The sequence below is a fragment of the Amphiura filiformis genome, chromosome 16 (assembly GCF_039555335.1).
Source record: "Amphiura filiformis chromosome 16, Afil_fr2py, whole genome shotgun sequence".
Classification (NCBI taxonomy): Eukaryota; Metazoa; Echinodermata; class Ophiuroidea; order Amphilepidida; family Amphiuridae; genus Amphiura; species Amphiura filiformis.
In genome coordinates, this window is record NC_092643.1 from 60196340 (window position 1) to 60216008 (window position 19669).

Here is a 19669-nt window from a genome sequence, read left to right on the forward strand (position 1 = left end):
TTATCAATCGCTTATTTGTTTCCTTCATTCATGATCTGTTTTTATGATAATGAAATTATTAGTAGTATTATATTATACTTCAGTCACGTACCTCAGATGCATGTTCAACATACCAGCGTACAGGGAAAATACAGAGAGAATATAACAATCTGAAAAATACCAGAATTTACCCAGAAACACATTTATCTAAATTTTATTCTTTAACGTCAACTTTCAGGATTTGAAGTATATTTGGTCAATTCCAGCCAAAGCGGGACAATCCTTTTCAATTCTAGACTTATCAAATGAGACGATCATATCTAGTGAATCATCAGGTGGAAGTGCCATCGGATTGAAAAATAACTTTTCTTGTTAGACCAAATAAATTGTTAAATGCGCATATGCATGTTACCCACGAATTCAAGCCTTTTTCACCTGTTGTACGCCATAAAATTTCACTTTCTTTAATATCTTTCAATATTTTATGTGTGACTCATATACACTAGAAATCGGTGAAGACTTTGAACGTAAAATAGAATTTTATTACATATATTTACGAAGAAATATTTGGTTATTACAAATTTTAAGAAAGAACCAGGTGTACAGTTAAGATTGTGTCAATTCTTTGAACTCTTTCCAAAGTGGCTGTCATTTAACATTACTGTATTATTTCGAAAGATTAGAATAAATGCTTCACATAAATATAAAGTTAGATTTTGTATCTCGTCGCAGGATGAGAAAACTCGGATGGATTCGTGGGTAACAGCGTCTGGAAAATAGCAATTCCTATTAATTTTTTTAAATAAAAATAAAAAATACTTTTCCGTATGTCAATAATTCAGGCACTAAAATGAATTTTAATCAAAATACAAACTACATGGAATATTTAGAATGGATCATTATGGCATTTTGGGAAAAAAATTTGAGAATAATGAAGTTGCCAAATTCAAATAGACAGAGCAAACAATTTTGTATTATTATTTTAGTAAAATCATTCCATATTTTCATGTAGCAATATTCTATTAACTCGTGTTTGACAGTTCCTATGAACTAAAACATTATCAATACATTGTTAACTATAATTTAAGTAGGGATTCGTGGGTAACCAAAATGTTCGTGGGTAACACATATTTGAAGGTATGTATTGGTAAGCGGCAAAATAGAAAATATTACAGAAGGTTGGAAACCATCATGCGGTTATTCCTCCATTGTGTTTCAATGATTCCCGTTTCTCTAACCAATTTGCATTTACCCAAAAAATGGTAATTTAGGATAATCAATCAGAACTTCATGATACAGCTTCAGTATACCTTCAAGAGGACGCTATTAAACAGGACTGTTTTGGAACCTATTTCGCATGTTTTCAAAATGTTAAGATGCATAAGAAACATATAATTTACGAGTAAATCCTTGGATTCGTGGGTAACGCCGAATTCGTGGGTAAAGCTATAAGTACTATAGTACCGTTTGGGGTTTGCGTTTCTTAGGTGCATAAACTGTAAGTACTGTAAAAATTATAGCATACCCATGGCTTGAATATGTGCTGATTTAAACTTAAAATAAACAATCTCCTTGTTTTTCAAGGTTAGCATCTATTCGGGATTTGTGGGTAACAAAAGTTTAAACCGTCGTAGATTCTTTTTTAAAGCGGTGAACGTATTTTTACGATTTACAATTTTAAGCGCTTGTCAAACTAAATTCAGTGTCCAAAGTCATTAAATGTTAATTTAAGTTATGGCAATTATATTTGCTGGACTCGTGGGTAACAGTTGATACGTGGGTAACGTCAAATTTGATTTTATGGAATTTTTGGGTAAAACGTATTTGCATAAAATAATCACTTGGACCTCAGAATTATAGAACGAAACTTCGTTTCATGATATAGTCATTTATGGCATATTCACTTAACATTTTTCAGAACGATAATTTTATTTTTGATACGCGGGTAACAAAATTATTAGCCAAATTGACTTAATGGCCTCTAGAGTCCACAAACTTTGGTGGAATTCAATCGTTTTACATATGATGAGAGATCATGCAAACGTCTTTCTAACGGTAATAATTTCATTTTGATTGAAGGACATTCAATGACATATATGGTGCTTTATCTTTGAATTCGTGGGTAACGCCAATTCATTTAAGCCATCAGAACTTGTCCCCTGGTATGACTTGCTAGTAAAGGCCTATATGCACAAAGAGAGCACATTGGACGTGACATGATATGCTCCATCAATAACGTGATTTCCTTTATTAATGACATTTTAAAGTGGAAAGTTAACATAGAGAGAATTTTGTCCCGCTTTCGCTGGAATTGACCATTTATAATTTTAGATGACACTTTAATTTGGTATAATTTCTTATATGAATATTTCTTGGTATGAATTTGATATGAACGTTATGGACAACCAAAGATGTTGTCAAGATTTTCTTGCCATTTAAAATCGTGTAGATTAATATCATGCAAAGATCAGCGCTGATCTCTCCATACGTGATGAACAAAATTTGTATTTCATTACACAATTTGTATTTCATAATATATGTGATAATTGAAAATGAAGCACATAATAGGGACAAGGGCAAATCAATAAACAGCGAGTCAATAATACAAACCTTGTATACACGCAAGTTTACGCTAATACAGTTATGAAGCACATTTTTCATAAGTTCTTCTGGGTAAAGTACTTCGTATGCGATCATATTATCTGTTCGGTGTAAGGATCCTGTGATAACAAGCTGACTTGAGTAAAGCAATTAAAGCAAGAAACTTGGTGGACTAATATGATCAAGAGCTGAGAGCTGCCTTATCGTCTTAATTTGGTGAGCAATTACTCAAATACTATTTTTTTCAAATGAAATGACTTGAAACTGCTTGTTCAAGACATTCAATGCGCTTTGCGCTTTTTAGAATGTAAACATATCGACTTTGATGGCGGTAGAGAAAAGCTTCAAAAATGATTTTAGAAAATAAATAGTTTCTGGGAAACAGGAAATATGTGGATCTATAGAGAGGGGAAATGAACACTGCCATGGAATTCTTATGCGCAGGCAGATAAATCCTTTTGTTGTTATGTAAGGTTACATGCGACAGTTTCGGCTGTACCTCCGGATTTCATCAGGCACGTGACCAATCAGGTGCCTGATCTGCACTAAGATAATCTACAGCAAGATAATCCTCCTATCAATTGACTTTCGTTGCCTTGAGCCATGTGACTTTAATAGTAATAATTAAATCAAGAATAAATAGGAGGAGGAAATATTAAAAAGTGGTATTATCATTTTAAAGTGAAATAACATCACGAGTATCATGAAATCTGAGATTAGGGTATAACAAAATGAATAATTTTACGCTACTTTTCATATACCTAGCGGCAGATTGTTCAAGAAAGTGAAAATATTTTAATTGGACTTGTCTCGATTTCGATACAATTACTTTAAATGGATTATTAAATAATATCTTTTACAAGGATTTTACGTAGGGTATTTTGTACCATTTTTCTGATACCAAACTTAATACGAAGTTCCTTTTTGCACTTCAAGATTTGGTATCATTTTGAAACCAAGGAGATGATACTTCCAGATATTTATGACTGTAATATTTGTCGTTGAGGTGTACCAATTTTTGTTTTTAATTCTGGGATTCTAAAGTATATTCTGTAATCAATACATTTGAAAAGAAGGCAATGACTGGAGTATTTTCATCAAAATTACTATCATGTCAGATGCTGGGGTCAGTTGTCAAAAGTGTGTGATAATGACAAAGCCTCTTTAAACATTATTGTTCAATTAAATCGTGTACATTCCTAAAAAGTTTAGGCTCAGCATTTATCACACAGATCTTGAGAAATTTCATTTAAGACGAAAGGAACGGTGATCGAAATCTACATTATTAAGTAAATAACCGAGGTAAATAATGCCATTTAACTCAGTATTTGAGGTGTATTTTAATGAATTGAAATGCAGCCCAATTTAATACGCAGTATTCCACTCCAATACCGATACTTAGAATAGAAAATCAAATTAAGAAAATGTTTTATATCATGCCAATTTCGTATGCCGAATGGTATTTTATCGTAAAATCACAAACATTGTATTCGTTGTTTGGGACCATCATTATTGTATTCCAAAATTATATTATTTAATTATTATAATATATTATTATATCGTGACTTCTCTCTAGTTCGTGCTGCACCATGTTCAGATACCTCATTAACACCAATAACTCTCTGTTCTTGGTATCTCACCTATAACAGGTTCAACGGGACTCTGACTACTTTCATATGTTACGTATATACGATACGTCCAAAGAATGTTGCAGTGGATGTCAGCTACCCGGGTCTGCTAAAATATAAGTTAAAATCTACAAACCTGGTCTCAGTGGCAGATTTCGTTTCGCACGCAAAATTTTCTTCCAGATCAATCATTATGCATTCTCCAGTCAGCCACTTCATTTGGAAATTGGTCAGCTTCATTATGGCATCGGCGTGTCAGAGTTTTATACTTTATATCTCATCAGGAAAAATAGTGAGTGCTGATTTATTAATTACTCCATTGTGGAATGCAAGTCTCAACGATTCTCAGTTTTGTGATTTGCTAGTTGATGCCAATGAAAGTGCTGCCATAATTCAAGGACATGGAGAACCTTGTAAGGTTGAAGTCGATGCTCCATTGCAATCTCAGATTGTAATAAAAATTGCAGATCAATCCGAACGGGACCGCTTTATTGTTATTTTGGAACGATTAGGAACACTCACCGACTGTGAGGACAGGTTTGTCGTCATCAAAGATCAACAAAATTACAATGGAAACTGTAGCGTTGATATCATGCACCGGCACTTGCAGTTGACACTCGAAGGTGAAGTCACTATAACTCTTCAACAGATGATGGCAAAAGAAGCAGAAAGCAAACGTTGTCCAGGACAACATCAACGCTCTTTTGAACTTAATTCTAAATGTTCAGATGTTAGTGTAACTGAGTACTTTGACATTATCATGTGCGAGTTATATTTTGGGTCAATTTGTAAGTTTAGGTTTAAAGCTGATTGTAACACGTCTCTTCATTATGAAGAAGTGTTTTTTCGATGTCAAAATAACACAAGTGACAATCTCAGTGCATTCATATTGTACAATAATGAAGTGGAAGGTGTAAGTCTCAGCCGCAATAACATAATAACAATTGATGTCAAAGCATTCCAAGGCATGCAGGATATTACACAATTAATTCTTAGTTACAATAATTTGGTAACTTTACCAGTAGGGTTATTTCAAGATCTTGTGCACTTGGAATCCTTACGTTTAAGTCACAATCAATTGAATAATTTACAGGTTGGTGTTTTTCACGGATTGCATAATCTAGCCATCTTGGGCTTGAATAATAATCAGCTGATATCATTAGCTGATGGACTTTTTGATGGTTTATGGAATCTCAGGTGGTTATTTGCTTATATGAATGAAATAGAGGTATTAGATGCCGAGTTGTTTAAAGGGTTACACAACCTAGAAGTTATTGCTTTACAAATGAACAGAATCACAAACTTGCATAAAAACATGTTCCGAAATTTAAACGCATTAGACAGCCTAGATCTTTATGATAATTCACTTGTCCATTTAGACACAGATATATTCCACGATCTGATCAACTTGAAGTTTATTAGTTTGGGCGTAAACACTTTCACAACATTGGATGATGACATTTTTCAAGGATTAGACAAATTGCAAGTAATACTATGTGACCATAACAAACTTGAGACAATCCCAAACATTCACCACTTGGTAAATTTGAAATTGATAGATGTGAGGAATAACCCATTGACAGATATTAATAGGGACACATTCTCTAAGGTGCCTCGACATGCAGAATTGTATGTGAGCCAACATGAAGTTTGTGAGTGCTATGTTAATAGTGTTGTTAATTGTAGTGCCGCAGATGAACGCTCTCCATATCTAACTTGTGATCGGTTATTATCAGATAGAGTTTTGGTCGTCTTGATGTGGTTCATTGGCATAAATGCGCTCTGCGGAAATATCTTTGTTCTAATTCTTAAGGCTGCAATGTCAGAAGCATCTTCCGTGCAGGATGTCCTTCTTAGTAGCTTAGCTTTAACTGATTTATTCATGGGTATTTATATGATAGTCATAGCATCTGCTGATATTTACTTTGGTGAATATTTCCCAATGAGATCAGAACCTTGGCGATCTGGTTTAACTTGTAGAGTTACAGGTGCAATATCCATATTATCCAGCGAAGCATCCGTGTTCTTTGTGACATTGATTAGTATAGATAGATTCATGCACATGAGGTTCCCATACTCTACCAGGCACATCACCAAAAAATCAGTATGGTTAATTGTGCTGGTGACATGGCTTATTGCTATAGCACTTGGTGTTGTACCATCAACCTTATCCGGAATCAACTATAAGTTTTACGATAACTCACACGTTTGTATAGGCCTTCCTTTGTCTGTTCTTGATCGTTATTCCACAAGGGTAACTGAAGAGATTACCAGGATGGAAGACTTCGCTTTGATCAAGAATTCTGTCCAGTCGATCTACATTGGTAAGGTATCTGGCATGTACTTTTCAACAGCTGTGTTCCTAGGTTTAAACGGTATGTGTTACTTAATCATTCTTTGGTGTTATATAGAAATCGTGAGAGCTGTTAAATCGTCGTCTAGGCACACAGGCCGTACTCCAGAAATGAGAAAACAAATTCGCTTGACAGCTACAGTTGCGGCAATTGTTGCCACAGATTTCTGTTGTTGGTTTCCTGTTATTCTGCTTGGGATTTTGGTACAACTTCGACTTATTACTCTGCCCCCTTCAGTGTTTGCTTGGTGTGTAACGTTTGTGTTGCCTATCAACTCAGCCATTAATCCATACTTGTACACTTTAGCGGCTGCCTTTGTTAGATACCGAAAGGCGCAAGAAAATAAGCAGGCGAGTGTTTCTCTTCAGAATGTAACACCGATCTCCGGAGCAACAGCAGTTACTTCTGCGATGTAAAGAGAATCTCAGGCTTTGGGATGTATAGCCCATGAGCAGTGGCGTAACTACCGGGGGCAGAGGGGGGGGGCAACATGCCCCGGGGCACCACCCTTAGGGGGCGCCAAATTGACTAATTCAGCATAGATTCTGCGCCCCTCCAAGCGATGAAAGTCAAAATTTTCGCGCGCATTTCGGCACAAAATCGATTGAGAGAACATTTTAAGACCAATATTCAACATCCAGTAACCAAAATTAATTAGTGGTAGGCCTTATTTGTCCAATTGTTTCAAGAAAGGGGTTGGGGGCATGATCCTTAGCCCTGGGTGCCACAACCCCTAGCTACGCCACACAGTGTCATCGCCCCGATATCTTCATGGCAGAAATCGCCATGGTAGGTTGAATCCACCGCCACGCATGGCCATTTTGTATCGACCTGTTTAATAGTTTTGAGTCGCATAATGGGATGAAGGACATCTGACTAAGGCTACTGACAATAGCCCCGATTAGCTCGGTGACTGACCTCGTTGTGTGTCGAGTCGAGCATGGTACCCCATAGGTCATATGCTTTTAGATTACCTCCACGATTGGCCTATACACTGCGCTATATAATTCGGCACATATAAATCAGAATTATTGTCAGTTTTTGACTCAAGACGCAAGCTACTCTCTCAAGACGCAAGCTAACGACTATCATATATGTTCCAAATATATATTCAAGTGCAAGGAACCACATCTGGTTTCTTTATACGAAATCATTTACGGGAGATATTCATCATTTTCTACCCCGATATCCAAAGGTTTTCTTCTCATATCAAATTCGTGCATAGCAAATTCACGTGTATCGACAGGAGGGTGAAAGTGCATAGGAACAATGCCGGAAACTACGTCACTCTATTGTTCGACTTAAACTACATCATTTTTAACGCATGCGTGTTCGTTAATACAGCTTTAGTCTCCTCCACCTTCTCAACATGGTACGTGGAATGTCTGGAATCACACTGACGGCGGAGGAGAATACTAGCTGGTCAGACAGTTTAATTTTATCAAGCATATTTTGATTTGATTATTCAAAATATAATTTTAATATTGTAAACATGTTAACTTATATATTTGTGTACTAAAGTATAAGGACACGTGAATAAAATCATGTCGAAGACAAAATGGCCGCTAATCCGCCTATTTTCTAGACTTAAACTACATCTTCCGGTTTGTTACGTAATACTAGGATGCCCATCCCTTTGTATCGATCCCTGGTATCGATCCCGGGTATTTATTTTAGTATCTCTGTTGACAAAGTAATTACTAGCCAGGCGATGTCGGTGTGCGCCACTGCCCGCGTCTAAGATATTCTCGGTTGGGGAGGGATAGAGGCGCCAATTTAGTTTCTTGCCCCGGGCGCTACCAACCCTAGTTACGCCACTGCCCATGAGAGTGTCTTTTTCCAAAAGTTCCATGCAAAAACAGTCAATTTTTTTAAAGACAGACCGATAGTTGTTTGTAAATACCAATGTATTCGTTTCACATTGTAGTACTGTTGTATTTGCCGTTGTCATGCAAGTAAACATTAAATGAGTTGGCAGGTGACTTGAGATATCTGTCAAATGCAATAAAGCATTAATTCTTTTAATCATTTTGGATTCTGTTTATTTTAATTTATTTTAATCCATTTAATCATTACTTTACAAACACCCATTGTACGATGCTGAACAGTCCTTTTGTTATTCGTAATAGCGTTATTCGTAATATCATCGCTTCCCGCGTGCCCGCGCTAGCTAAGTATTAAAACGGGAGCGATGACTAAAACGGGAAGAATCACTGAACAGGTGCAGGTGACATATTACTATGGCGAATTATATTATACAGAATTGCTATTGTATCGTTTCCCTCAACCCCATCAGGGAACCTGTATTATTATCGGGAATTGCCTGTCTCACATGATCGCACACAAGGTCGTAGGCAATTGGTGGGACCTCATCTGCCCAGAACATATTGACCCAGGTCAGCATATACCGCAATATCCTTCCCGACATGCTTAGTAACCAAGTCCGTAGAAGAGTGGATCCACACACTATGTACACAAATAAACATTTGGCCACATTTTATTATACGATTAATACGAATTTATTAAACATGGTAACAAATATTCTCTAGCAAATCGGTTATACGGTGGAACTGGTAGCATATTATAAATTCGGGATATTAAATATCTTCCTGACCAGCCAGATCTGCGCATGGTCAAAGACGAGGATAGACGAGTATCAGACCGATGCAAACTGGCTTAGTCTCCACATCAGCCAGTTTGGTTCCGCCCCTCCACAGGGAGCGTAACCTGTGTAGGAGACTCGGTCGAATCTGGTGGGACCTCATCTCTCCCCATCGATTGAAAAATTGTGATCTATAATCCCCGACATTGCTCTTATGAACTGACATCCACCTGACCCCATAAGCTCCCATAGTCCTACTACTGTCAGCATGAAGGTGTTTGTTGTGTATGTTTTTAAATTTGATCTGCGTCGTTTACACGCGCGATGACTTAGTGCGAATTACGCACTCGACGCCGACGCGCTGCCTGCCAGTTGCGGTGAAATATGAACGGTTCCATTCAACTCGGCAAAGCCTCGTTGAATGGAACAGTCCATATGAAATATTCTTAAACATTCAATATATCATAGTACCTTTGACCCTTCACTCGCTGCTGGTAACCTATAACATCTTCCTGTGGCACTCTGAGTATAGTAAAGACAGGACCGTAGCTTGGAGGGTGCGAGGGTGTGACGCACCCTACCCCCTAAAAAATGCAAAAAGTCCCCTTTTTACCCAAAAAGTCCCATTTGCGAGCGTAGCGATCGAAAATATTGAGGTTTTGTATGCCTTTTTGGTCCAAAAATGTCCAAATCCGCCTCCAGTCCAAAAAGGGTCCAAATTTTGAAAAAAGGTCCACTTTTTCAAAATCAGCACCCCCCCCCCGAAAAATATTCTGGCTACGGGCCTGAGTAAAGAGTTGGAAAAAGAATATGACTGGCTTGTCAGGTTGAGAATCTGCGTGCCGATGAAAATATCTTCCAAGTCTAACATATCTTGGGCAGCGTACCACATCAGTCTAATAGCAGAACCAGATATCTTACCATCCATCGATGTCATGCTGCCCATTTTTGCTGAAGAGGCTAACACCTCCTCGATGTGATGCTGCTTTGACGTTCTTCAGGCAGCTGTGAAACATACAACCCTGGCCAGATTTCAGTGATATATATGTACAGGCTGTGATGTACCCTGTATAAGCCTATGTCATGAAATAGGGGAAGTTACCTTTATAATCATGCAATAGTTTGTTTATTATGACTTTTTTGGGAAAAAAAACCCTATGATTGCAATAACAACATCATTATTTTAGACTATTTATGTCAAGGGGAAAATCCCTGAGATTGTAAAGAGAGTATGACATCATGGGAAAACCCACAGGAAGTGATGTAAGGTGAAATGTTAATGTCTATTATTAGAACATTTGGGAAAATCCCAAATGGTTTGCTAATAAACATCATGTTTGTAATAATTCTAGACAGACCTATATCTATATATACGGATACCGTTGTGTGCCCTCAGGGCTAAACAGTTATGTCTTCACCGACACGCTGTGAGCATATGGTAATTTCAAAGCTACGAAAATGGACCAAAGTAAGACATAGGGTCTACTGCGGATTGAAACGTACTTTACGAAAAATGTTAAAATTATTATCATCTGGATACAGATCTGACAGGCGCAATAGCCTTTACTAAATATATTATGACAGAATGTCATGAGTGATTGTAAACTCTACATTATTGTGTTGGTCGTCATTGTGCTTCAAAAAGAAGTACATTTTTAACCAGTTTACATAACCAATAATTGAGCTATTTTTATTTGAGTACACAAATGTGCTCTTCCTCATGAAAGGATTAAAGTTCTTCTGTCGAATCGCTGGAGTCTGGTTTGTAAAACAACACATCTGTCAAATACAGTGGAGCAGTGCCGAAAGAAGCCTGTTTCCTGGAGATAGAGTGATTGGTGAAAGAAGCACCATTTTTGGAGAAAGCAGCGCAACTACACCCATTACGCCCGTTGGATGTCAGTTCACTCGAGAGATATGTGTAGCATTGATGTTGATAGCACCAATCATTGCTCACTGCGAGAGGATGCGGATTCCATGATTCTTCTTCTTCTACATGGTCTAAGCGATTGGTGCAAAATACAGCAATAATTGCTCATTAAGGGATAAAAGCATGAAACTTGGCACAATTTTTCTTCAACCCATACTGTTTCCCACACTTTCGATGCAGTCTTCTTAATGGGCAAATTGGGATATAGTGCCGCAGCCTGTGAAAGCATGAAACACCTCGGAAGTATTAAGGATTATTTAGGCCAAGTGATGAACACATATCTCATGAGCCATGTTGAAGTGAATTAAAGCCCTTGCCACTACCGAATGCAATCCCGAGTTTTATCCTTCAGCAGCTAGTAATTCCCGAATCAAACAAAATTAAATAGCTAACGTTATTTTTATAGTAATAAAACAACTATTACACATTTTAAGAATATTTTTGACAATTGACCGTTAATTCCGTTCTTGAATTACGATTCAACATTTATGAAAATCGTATCTCATGTGCAATACATTGTCTATATCATTTTTCACCTGATGTGGCAGTGACGTCAATGCAAATTTCATTGGTCGCAGCTTCAAATCGCTAGTGTTCGCTCAAAGCGATGGCGTGACACGCACGCGCTTAAAGACGCCGCATACATACGCGTTGACGTCACTGCCACATCCGGGCGAAAATAGTTTACTAGTATAGTGCTTGATATTTCAGGCACAGATCATTGATTTATTTTTCCATTCGCGGAACGGATCAAAAGTGAGATATTTACTTGAAATTGTTATTTCAAGAACAAAGCAGTCAATGTTCAACATTCAAAAAGTATATGAAAACCGTCTAATCTCTTAATTGCATCAACTATTTTGTCTTCCTTTTATGCATAAATATACCACAAAATTAAGGTTCCGACGGCGTAGTTCTTTTAGAGACACCTTGTATCGTCATGCGTGTTTATTACCTGATCGTGATATTTTTTTACCGCAATCTGCGTATTTATGGGATGATTCAGATATTTAGCTCAATTGGAAAGCAGTTTTATTTTATTTTGTTTATTTTTATTTATTTATTTATTTATTTATTTTTGAAGTTACGGTTTTGCAGAAATGTTACAAAGATCCCAATGAGATGCCTGAATAATTGTTCTTCGTTCTTCATTTTCTCTTCTTCCTCTTTAAGTCCTATTCTTTTTTATTCCATTCTTCTTTTTTGCACCTATATGCTTACAAATTTCAATTTTCTTTAATATCATGTATATTTCATTATGTTACTGTGTTGTTGAACGAAGCATATCATTGGTCAGACTCAGAAATTTGACAGAATTGACTCACCGGTATTCAATATGTCATATCAGGCATCAGTAGTCAAGCATGTTTCAAGGTAAATATGAAATACTGCGCGCATTAGCAAAAATCATTGATTTGGCACGGTTTGGTAAATGTTATGTGATTACTTAGGCCTACTCTTCGGTGCTTTATACGCCCGTGTTAGCTCGTGTTTATACCACATTTCACGTTATGTTCCGCAATTAATGTGGACTACTTATTAGCGCTATTACATTGGTATAGGTCTATTAGTATGGCAGCTTATTTCACAGAAATTGTTCTAAGCGTTTTCCTTTTGACTTTAAATAACGCGTTTGCATATGACTTGACCATTCTACATACAAATGATGTACATGGTCGCATAACACAATTTGATTCCGGCACCGTCCGGTGTAGTTTGGCTTCAGCAAATGCAGGAGACTGCTTTGGTGGAGCTGCTCGAATACAGACGGTTGTAAACCAAACAAGGACAGAGATAGACAACGTATTGTTGCTGGATGGCGGTGATCAGTTTCAAGGAACAACTTGGTTTCATTATTATCAAGGAGATGCTGCGGCACATTTTATGAATAAAATCGGTTACGATGCCATGGTAAGTCTTGGATTTTTGACATCCTCCTCCTCATCATCATATCACTACTTTATTCATCTAAAAACTTAGTAGGCCTGGTTCATCCTCGAATTAGTATACTTTTAAGTATTCACTTTTTATAAAAAAATGAAAGGCGCCAAGACAGGGAATTTAATAACCGACCATAGACCATCTTAGGCCTACTCTGGTCTGTGAATCGATGCAACGAATGTTTGATGAAGTAAAATTGATAATATATTTCCACCAAAAAAATCATTACGAATACTTGTTGAACGAATATTCTACGCTGAATATTCGGTGTATGGCCCTTTGTTCCGTAAACCATGAACCGGAAATTATGATTGCCTTCTGACTGAGTAGGCCTACTTTGATATTATTTTAATTCATAATTGATTATGAGCTCATGCGTGTTATAAAATCTATAAGCCAGATTTTAGTCCTGTTATCTTTTATTTGACTGGGTCAACGTTTTTAACTTTCTGATAATATGTCTGGGAAATAAGAGCCTTACAATTATTTAAAAATTAATTGAATAACTTTTGCAATAATTTACCATTCATAACATGATACAGGCCATAGGTAATCACGAATTTGACTTGGGACCAGAGGTTTTGGCCAGATTTCTTCGCAACGTCAACTTCGACGTGGTAAGTGCCAATGTCGATGTCAGTAATGAGACTTCACTGCAAGGACTGTTCACAAAAAGTGTCATCAAAGATGTCAATGGAGAACGCATCGGGATAGTTGGATATACGTACAGAGAAACGCCCGTCCTTTCACATGCTTCTGTTGGTATGATTTTGTTTGGTTTTATAAATTCATTCATTCGTTCGTTCGTTCGTTGTTCATTCATTTATTTCATTCTTGTCTAGATTTCATTCATTCATTCATTCATTCATACATTCATTCATTCATTTGTCCATTCATTCATTCATTCATTCATTCATTCATTCGTCCATTCATTCATTCATTCATCCATTTATTCGTTCTTTAGCCTTATTTTGTTTGTTCGTAATTCTGCAATTTCTTTCATCAATTCTAGTTCTTCTTTTATTTTATCTCTTTGCTATTTTTTCTTTCCCGAACTTTTTTTATCCTTTACAGTATGTTTGATTCTTTTTTCCCCATCTTTCTGATGAATGGCGAATTCTATTCAAAATTATATTTTCTAAAAATCTAGTTGATCACAATGCAACAAATAATGAAATGTTCAATCATCTCATTTGGTCTGTTTCGTCGCTTTATAGGAGCCACCATATTTGAAGATGAAGTAGAAACAGTTCAAAGAGAAGTTGATATGTTAATTGACGAAGGTATAGATATAATCATTGCACTCGGTCACTCCGGGTATGAGAAAGATCTTGAAGTTGCTGCCCGTGTTAGAGGTGTTGATATAGTCGTTGGAGGCCATTCGGACACTTTCTTGTATACAGGTAAAGTACAATATATTTCAGTGAACGGCTCTTTTCAGGGCCACCAAAACTTTTTATATTAGCAGGTAAGGCATGTTATGCGATGTGTACTTGTTCTCCGTTGACAAGGGGCAGTTTTAAGTGAACGGCTCTTTTCAGAGCCATCAGTTATAGGCAAGGGGCGGCCTACATGTCTCATTCTTAGGAACTTTTTCCTGAAAAAGTCAGCGCTACTCTATCTCCTGACGAAAGCTTGATAGTTCCAATTTCACTTTGTTGCCCTAATATGCATACTTGCACATTGCACACTTGTCAAACATTTCCACACTAAAAAAACTATTAGAAGCAATAAGATGCAGTAACAATATTTCTTCTGAACTAGGCATATAAAAAAACTCATATCCCTATTCAAACAATGTACATGATAAGATGGCGCTGCACGAAATGGGTAAAGTCTTTTGAATTTGCCGGGTTTTTCCCATATTGAAGCCTGCCCTTCTATTGTGTACGCCCTATCTCGAAAAGGCTAATTGATCTATTTTGCATGTTAAAAAGACCATCGCGGACTTTGAAAGTTGAATAACTTGATACAAATCCTTGAGCAACCATTTCTAATTTGCAATTGTTAAACAAAGCAAAAAGAGCAATGCATTTTTCTTTTAAATGTAATTTGCCATTATTTACAATACCAAACTTTTGAAATTCTCTAAAAAAAACGTGTACTGGGCTAATCCAGTTGAAATTCATTCCTCCTCTATGAAAGACATGACCTTCATCTTCCACACATGAAGTGTGAAATGGGATTATCTGCAATCTACACCCCGTGTGTGTAAGATTAAGATCATGTCTTCCATAGGGGTGTATGGATACCAAACGGAACAGCCCAATATATGATTTGCTTTTATACCATTTACAATAATATACAAATAACAGGCACACCACCAAGTACAGATACACCACGAGGAGAATATCCAACTGTTGTTACACAAACCCACGATTCAACCAGACGTGTATTGGTAGTCCAAGATTATGCCCACGCCAAATACTTAGGACGTTTAGACGTAGTCTTTAATGATCAAGGCGAGGTGGTGGAATATTCTGGCAATCCTGTATTGTTAGACGATACTGTTGAACAAGGTGAGTACAGAGACTGTGTGAGAGTTTAGCGCGTTTGTATTTATTTTGAGATACTATATTAGCTTATAATGTCCTTTTAAAGCCGTAATGTATGATCTTATAATATGAAATTGGTTAATTTTTTTCAAACCTGATTTTCTTTTGCATATTTGTAATGTTTACACATGTCCCAACTTGCACCTAAATGGAATCGGCCAAATTTGTTGTCTTTGTATGTCAACAGAGCAAAGTTCGACATATTATCATAATTTAAAAATTTTGATAATATGTCCTCCCATAGAACTGCGTGTTAAATGACCAAAATATCCAGTGGGGTTTCTTTCACCTTTCCCGTCGGTTATTACTAATATTTTTTTCAATATTTTGAATAAAGAATAACCAAATTAAAATTTAACGGAAATCGTACATTAAGGCTTTAAAGCCAAAACAAAGTTTGCAACAAAAAACGAAAGTAGACCTCAGAAATGGACCCCAAACGAACGCCTCGACTAGCTTTGATTATTTTATTGAAAGAACATTATATTGAGATAATGTAAATACAATTCAATTTCCACTGAGGCGAATTTAACTTGGTAGATAATTTTAGGCAATAAATCACGACAAGAAAGTTTTGTCGGGATTTAAAATGAAAAATATGTCAAACCGGTTATTTCATCAATATACTAATAGTATATTAATAGTCATCAATTCTTATATTACTATAATAGGTGGCCATATCAACACTCATATTTATTGATTCGTCGGTTACAGTATTATTTAAAGGACACTCATATTTAGGGATTCGTCGGTAACACTTTAAAAGTCACACATATTTAGGGATTCATCGGTAACACTTTAAAAGACACTCATTTAAGGATTCGTTGGTAACATTTTACAGGACACTCACCTTTAGGGATTCGTAGGTAACATTTTACAAGACACTCATATTTAGGGATTCAATCTTCGGTAACAATTTAAAAGTCACACATATTTAGGGATTCATCGGTAACACTTTAAAAGACACTCATTTAGGGATTCGTTGATAACATTTTACAGGACACTCACATTTAGGGATTCGTAGGTAACATTTTACAGTACACTCATATTTAGGGATTCGTCGGTAACATTTTATTGCATGAAACTATAGCACTTTATCGTATAAGACTTTGACATTTTCAGATCCTGATATACTCACTGATATTTCCAAATGGGGAGCTCCTGTTCGCAACATTTCAAACGAAGTCATCGGAAGATCCAATGTGATCCTTCAGGGAGCCTATGAAACCTGTTGCTTTCGTGAATGTAATTTAGGAAACTTGGTCACCGATGCTTATGTACGGGCGTTTGTACCTGACAAAGCTTCAGACCAAGGCTGGACAAACATGAGTGTTGCCATCGAAGTTTGCGGTACTATCCGAGGCTCAATTAATCAAGGTACGCAATATAGTCACTTAGGATAATAAGATTTGATTTTTCAACTTGGTAATCCGATTGACGATCTCAATCATCATCCTCCCTGTTAATCCTATCAAAAATGAACTCGTCATCATGGTAATATTCAAACTGCAGGTATTTTGTTTACGTCAAATCGAGAAAGAACGTATTCGGTTACATCAAATCAAACCATTGAAAACACCAGAGATTTATTTGCTCCAATAAATATATGTGAATCAGCCGAGACTAATCGCCACAAAAGATTTTTATGGAGGCTAATCAGCCTAACAATGGCTATCCCATTTCAAATTAAATGCAAAATCCCCCGTGGAAGATTTTATTCCACATGCAGAGCGTATGCAAACTCCCCCGTGGAAGATTTAGCTTAAGTATTTCACACATAGTGTATGGGTTTCAAAAAGAATAGAGGTAACTTCATTTGAAATACTCTAGTTGTGAAAGATATAAATAGGTAAAGCTGTAAAACAGGGAGAGTATTGGTTTCAAAATCATTACTTCTAGCCAATTTAATTAAAAATTATACTCCCTCTGTGTCAGACTTTTCTTAAATCTTTCACAGGGATATGGCAAATTTCAAGTGGAATAGCCCAATAATACTATGTAACGCTGACGGGTTAGCGCCACCTCCCGATTGAAGCTCTGCAATCCTGCACACGGTTGTTTGATGGGACCATTTATAAGTTTTTCAAACAAAACATGTACAACCAAAATTTAGGCTTAAACCAGCTAAAAGTGATATCATGCTGATGTATAAAGATGCTTTTGAGTGATTCTCAACTTTAATTTTCACTCTTTTACAAAATTGGTGGCGCTATTTCGTAACTGGAAATTACGCTTTAAAGCTTTATACAAATAATTCCTTTTAATGTTTGATAAAATATGTTTATAAAATGTCCTTGTTGCTTGTTACACCTATTCCAGCTGTTTTAATGGCAGTGTTAGTCACCTACCCCTTGCAAATAAAGAAATATGATTTAGTTCCGGGAACTCACCGCTTACAGTTAGTTTTTTGCGGAATATCAATTTTAAACGTCTTATTTTCTCAAAAAAGGAGTCATTTTCATTGTCCTCATAATATTAGCTTGCCAATGATATGATGTTGTTTTTGCAATAGACCTGCCCTTTAAAGAGCGCATCCAGTAGCTTGTCTACAAGTTTATGGCAGAAAGGTAGTAGACTTGCACGACAGACAATTCCTGATTCCTTCCTACCATTCATGGAATTGTGAGGTTTTGGGCTACATAAGTCAAGGCGTCAGAATAACCAATCATAAAGCCAAATTGACGGTTGGATATCAATGGGACTATGATAGCCAACCAAACATTTCAAGTGGCCATAGGAGTTCAACGAATTGAAACTGGAAGTATTGTGCAATTCGATAAACTTAAGATACCCCTTGTACTCATTTAGGACTGGGGATCTAATTCATTAGGAAACGAATTTGGAGAAAAACCTTCTGTTAATAAAATACTATGCTGAGCCACCAGCCTGGGTGGCTCACGCTCCAGTAATTTCAGATGATTGAGCTCAGTAATACATCAAAGAATGTCTTCCAATTCATGAAAACAAATAGATAATCAGCTTATCGGATTAAAAGCGTAGAGGGAAGGTCTTGCTGCTCAGCGAGTGTTTGTAATTATCAGAAGGTTTTCTCCAAATTCATTCTCTAATGATAACTTAATCTAATTACAGGTGATATACTCTTTGAGGATGTGGTCGGTGTTCTTCCTTTTCAAACAACAATTGACGCAATCGATATAAGAGGGAGTGATTTGAAATTTACTCTCGAGACAGCTGTGGCGGCTTATGATCCTGATTCTACTTTCCGAGAGGAATTTATGCAATTTTCGGGTAAGTCATTTTTAACTGAGACGAAAATACCTCAACTGTGCTACCTCTGTTGTAGGAATGTGTGCATTGTACAGCGGCGAACCTCCTAATATGTCGTGGTGCAACGTTAATATCCTGTTTGAAGAATTCTCCTTCAAATTCTTTAAACACAATATAAATGTTCAGAAATACATGACGTTTGGTTGGCCGAGTATGCCTCGAAACTTACAGCATAATGTCCATATGATTCATGTTTGTATGCTGGAAAGAAAGACAATCTAATCGAAGGCACATGACATAGACAAAGCGTACGTCATACAGTGTCATATGGGGCAGGGCGTTGCAAGCGAGTGGACAGGGTGGATGAAGTCCAAACTTTGAATGATAGAAGACTACATCTCTGTACACAGTTTGCTCAAAAATGTGTTGAATCTGATAGGTACTCAGAATGGTTTCCACACAATATGAGGACCCACAATATGACCCTTAGACAGTGCCATAAGTATCATGTCCCCAGAACCAAAACAAAAAGATATGGGAACAGCTCAATACCCTATCTCACTCATCTACTTAATTAGTGCATCTCATCATGTTCATATTCAGCTGGTGTGTTTAAATGTGATTTTATGACAGCATTTTTATCTTGATGTATTGAATTTGCCCCTTATAATTTGGCAGGTCCAAATATTTATGTGCAATATTTTGTTATGTTATTTATTAATTACTGTTTTATTAAATTAAATTCTGGGGTGCATCTGTGGTGTGTGTGGGGGTGTGTATATGGAGGGCTGATAGTTCGGGTGTGAGTGTATGTAAGGGTGTGTGTGGGGGGGGGGGTGTGTGTATATGTA

General features: G+C 36.7%; 1 protein-coding gene across 1 annotated transcript; it reads left to right on the plus strand.

Annotated features, from left to right (window-relative positions):
• Positions 1–12587: 12587 nt before the first annotated feature.
• On the plus strand, positions 12588–19465 carry LOC140172787 (5'-nucleotidase-like). The gene is made up of 7 exons (XM_072195913.1): positions 12588–13005; positions 13578–13797; positions 14253–14438; positions 15351–15554; positions 16713–16967; positions 18681–18839; positions 19452–19465. Exons 1-7 carry the CDS (start codon positions 12667–12669, stop codon positions 19463–19465), a joined length of 1377 nt encoding a protein of 458 aa, XP_072052014.1. The 5' UTR covers positions 12588–12666.
• Positions 19466–19669: the final 204 nt, after the last annotated feature.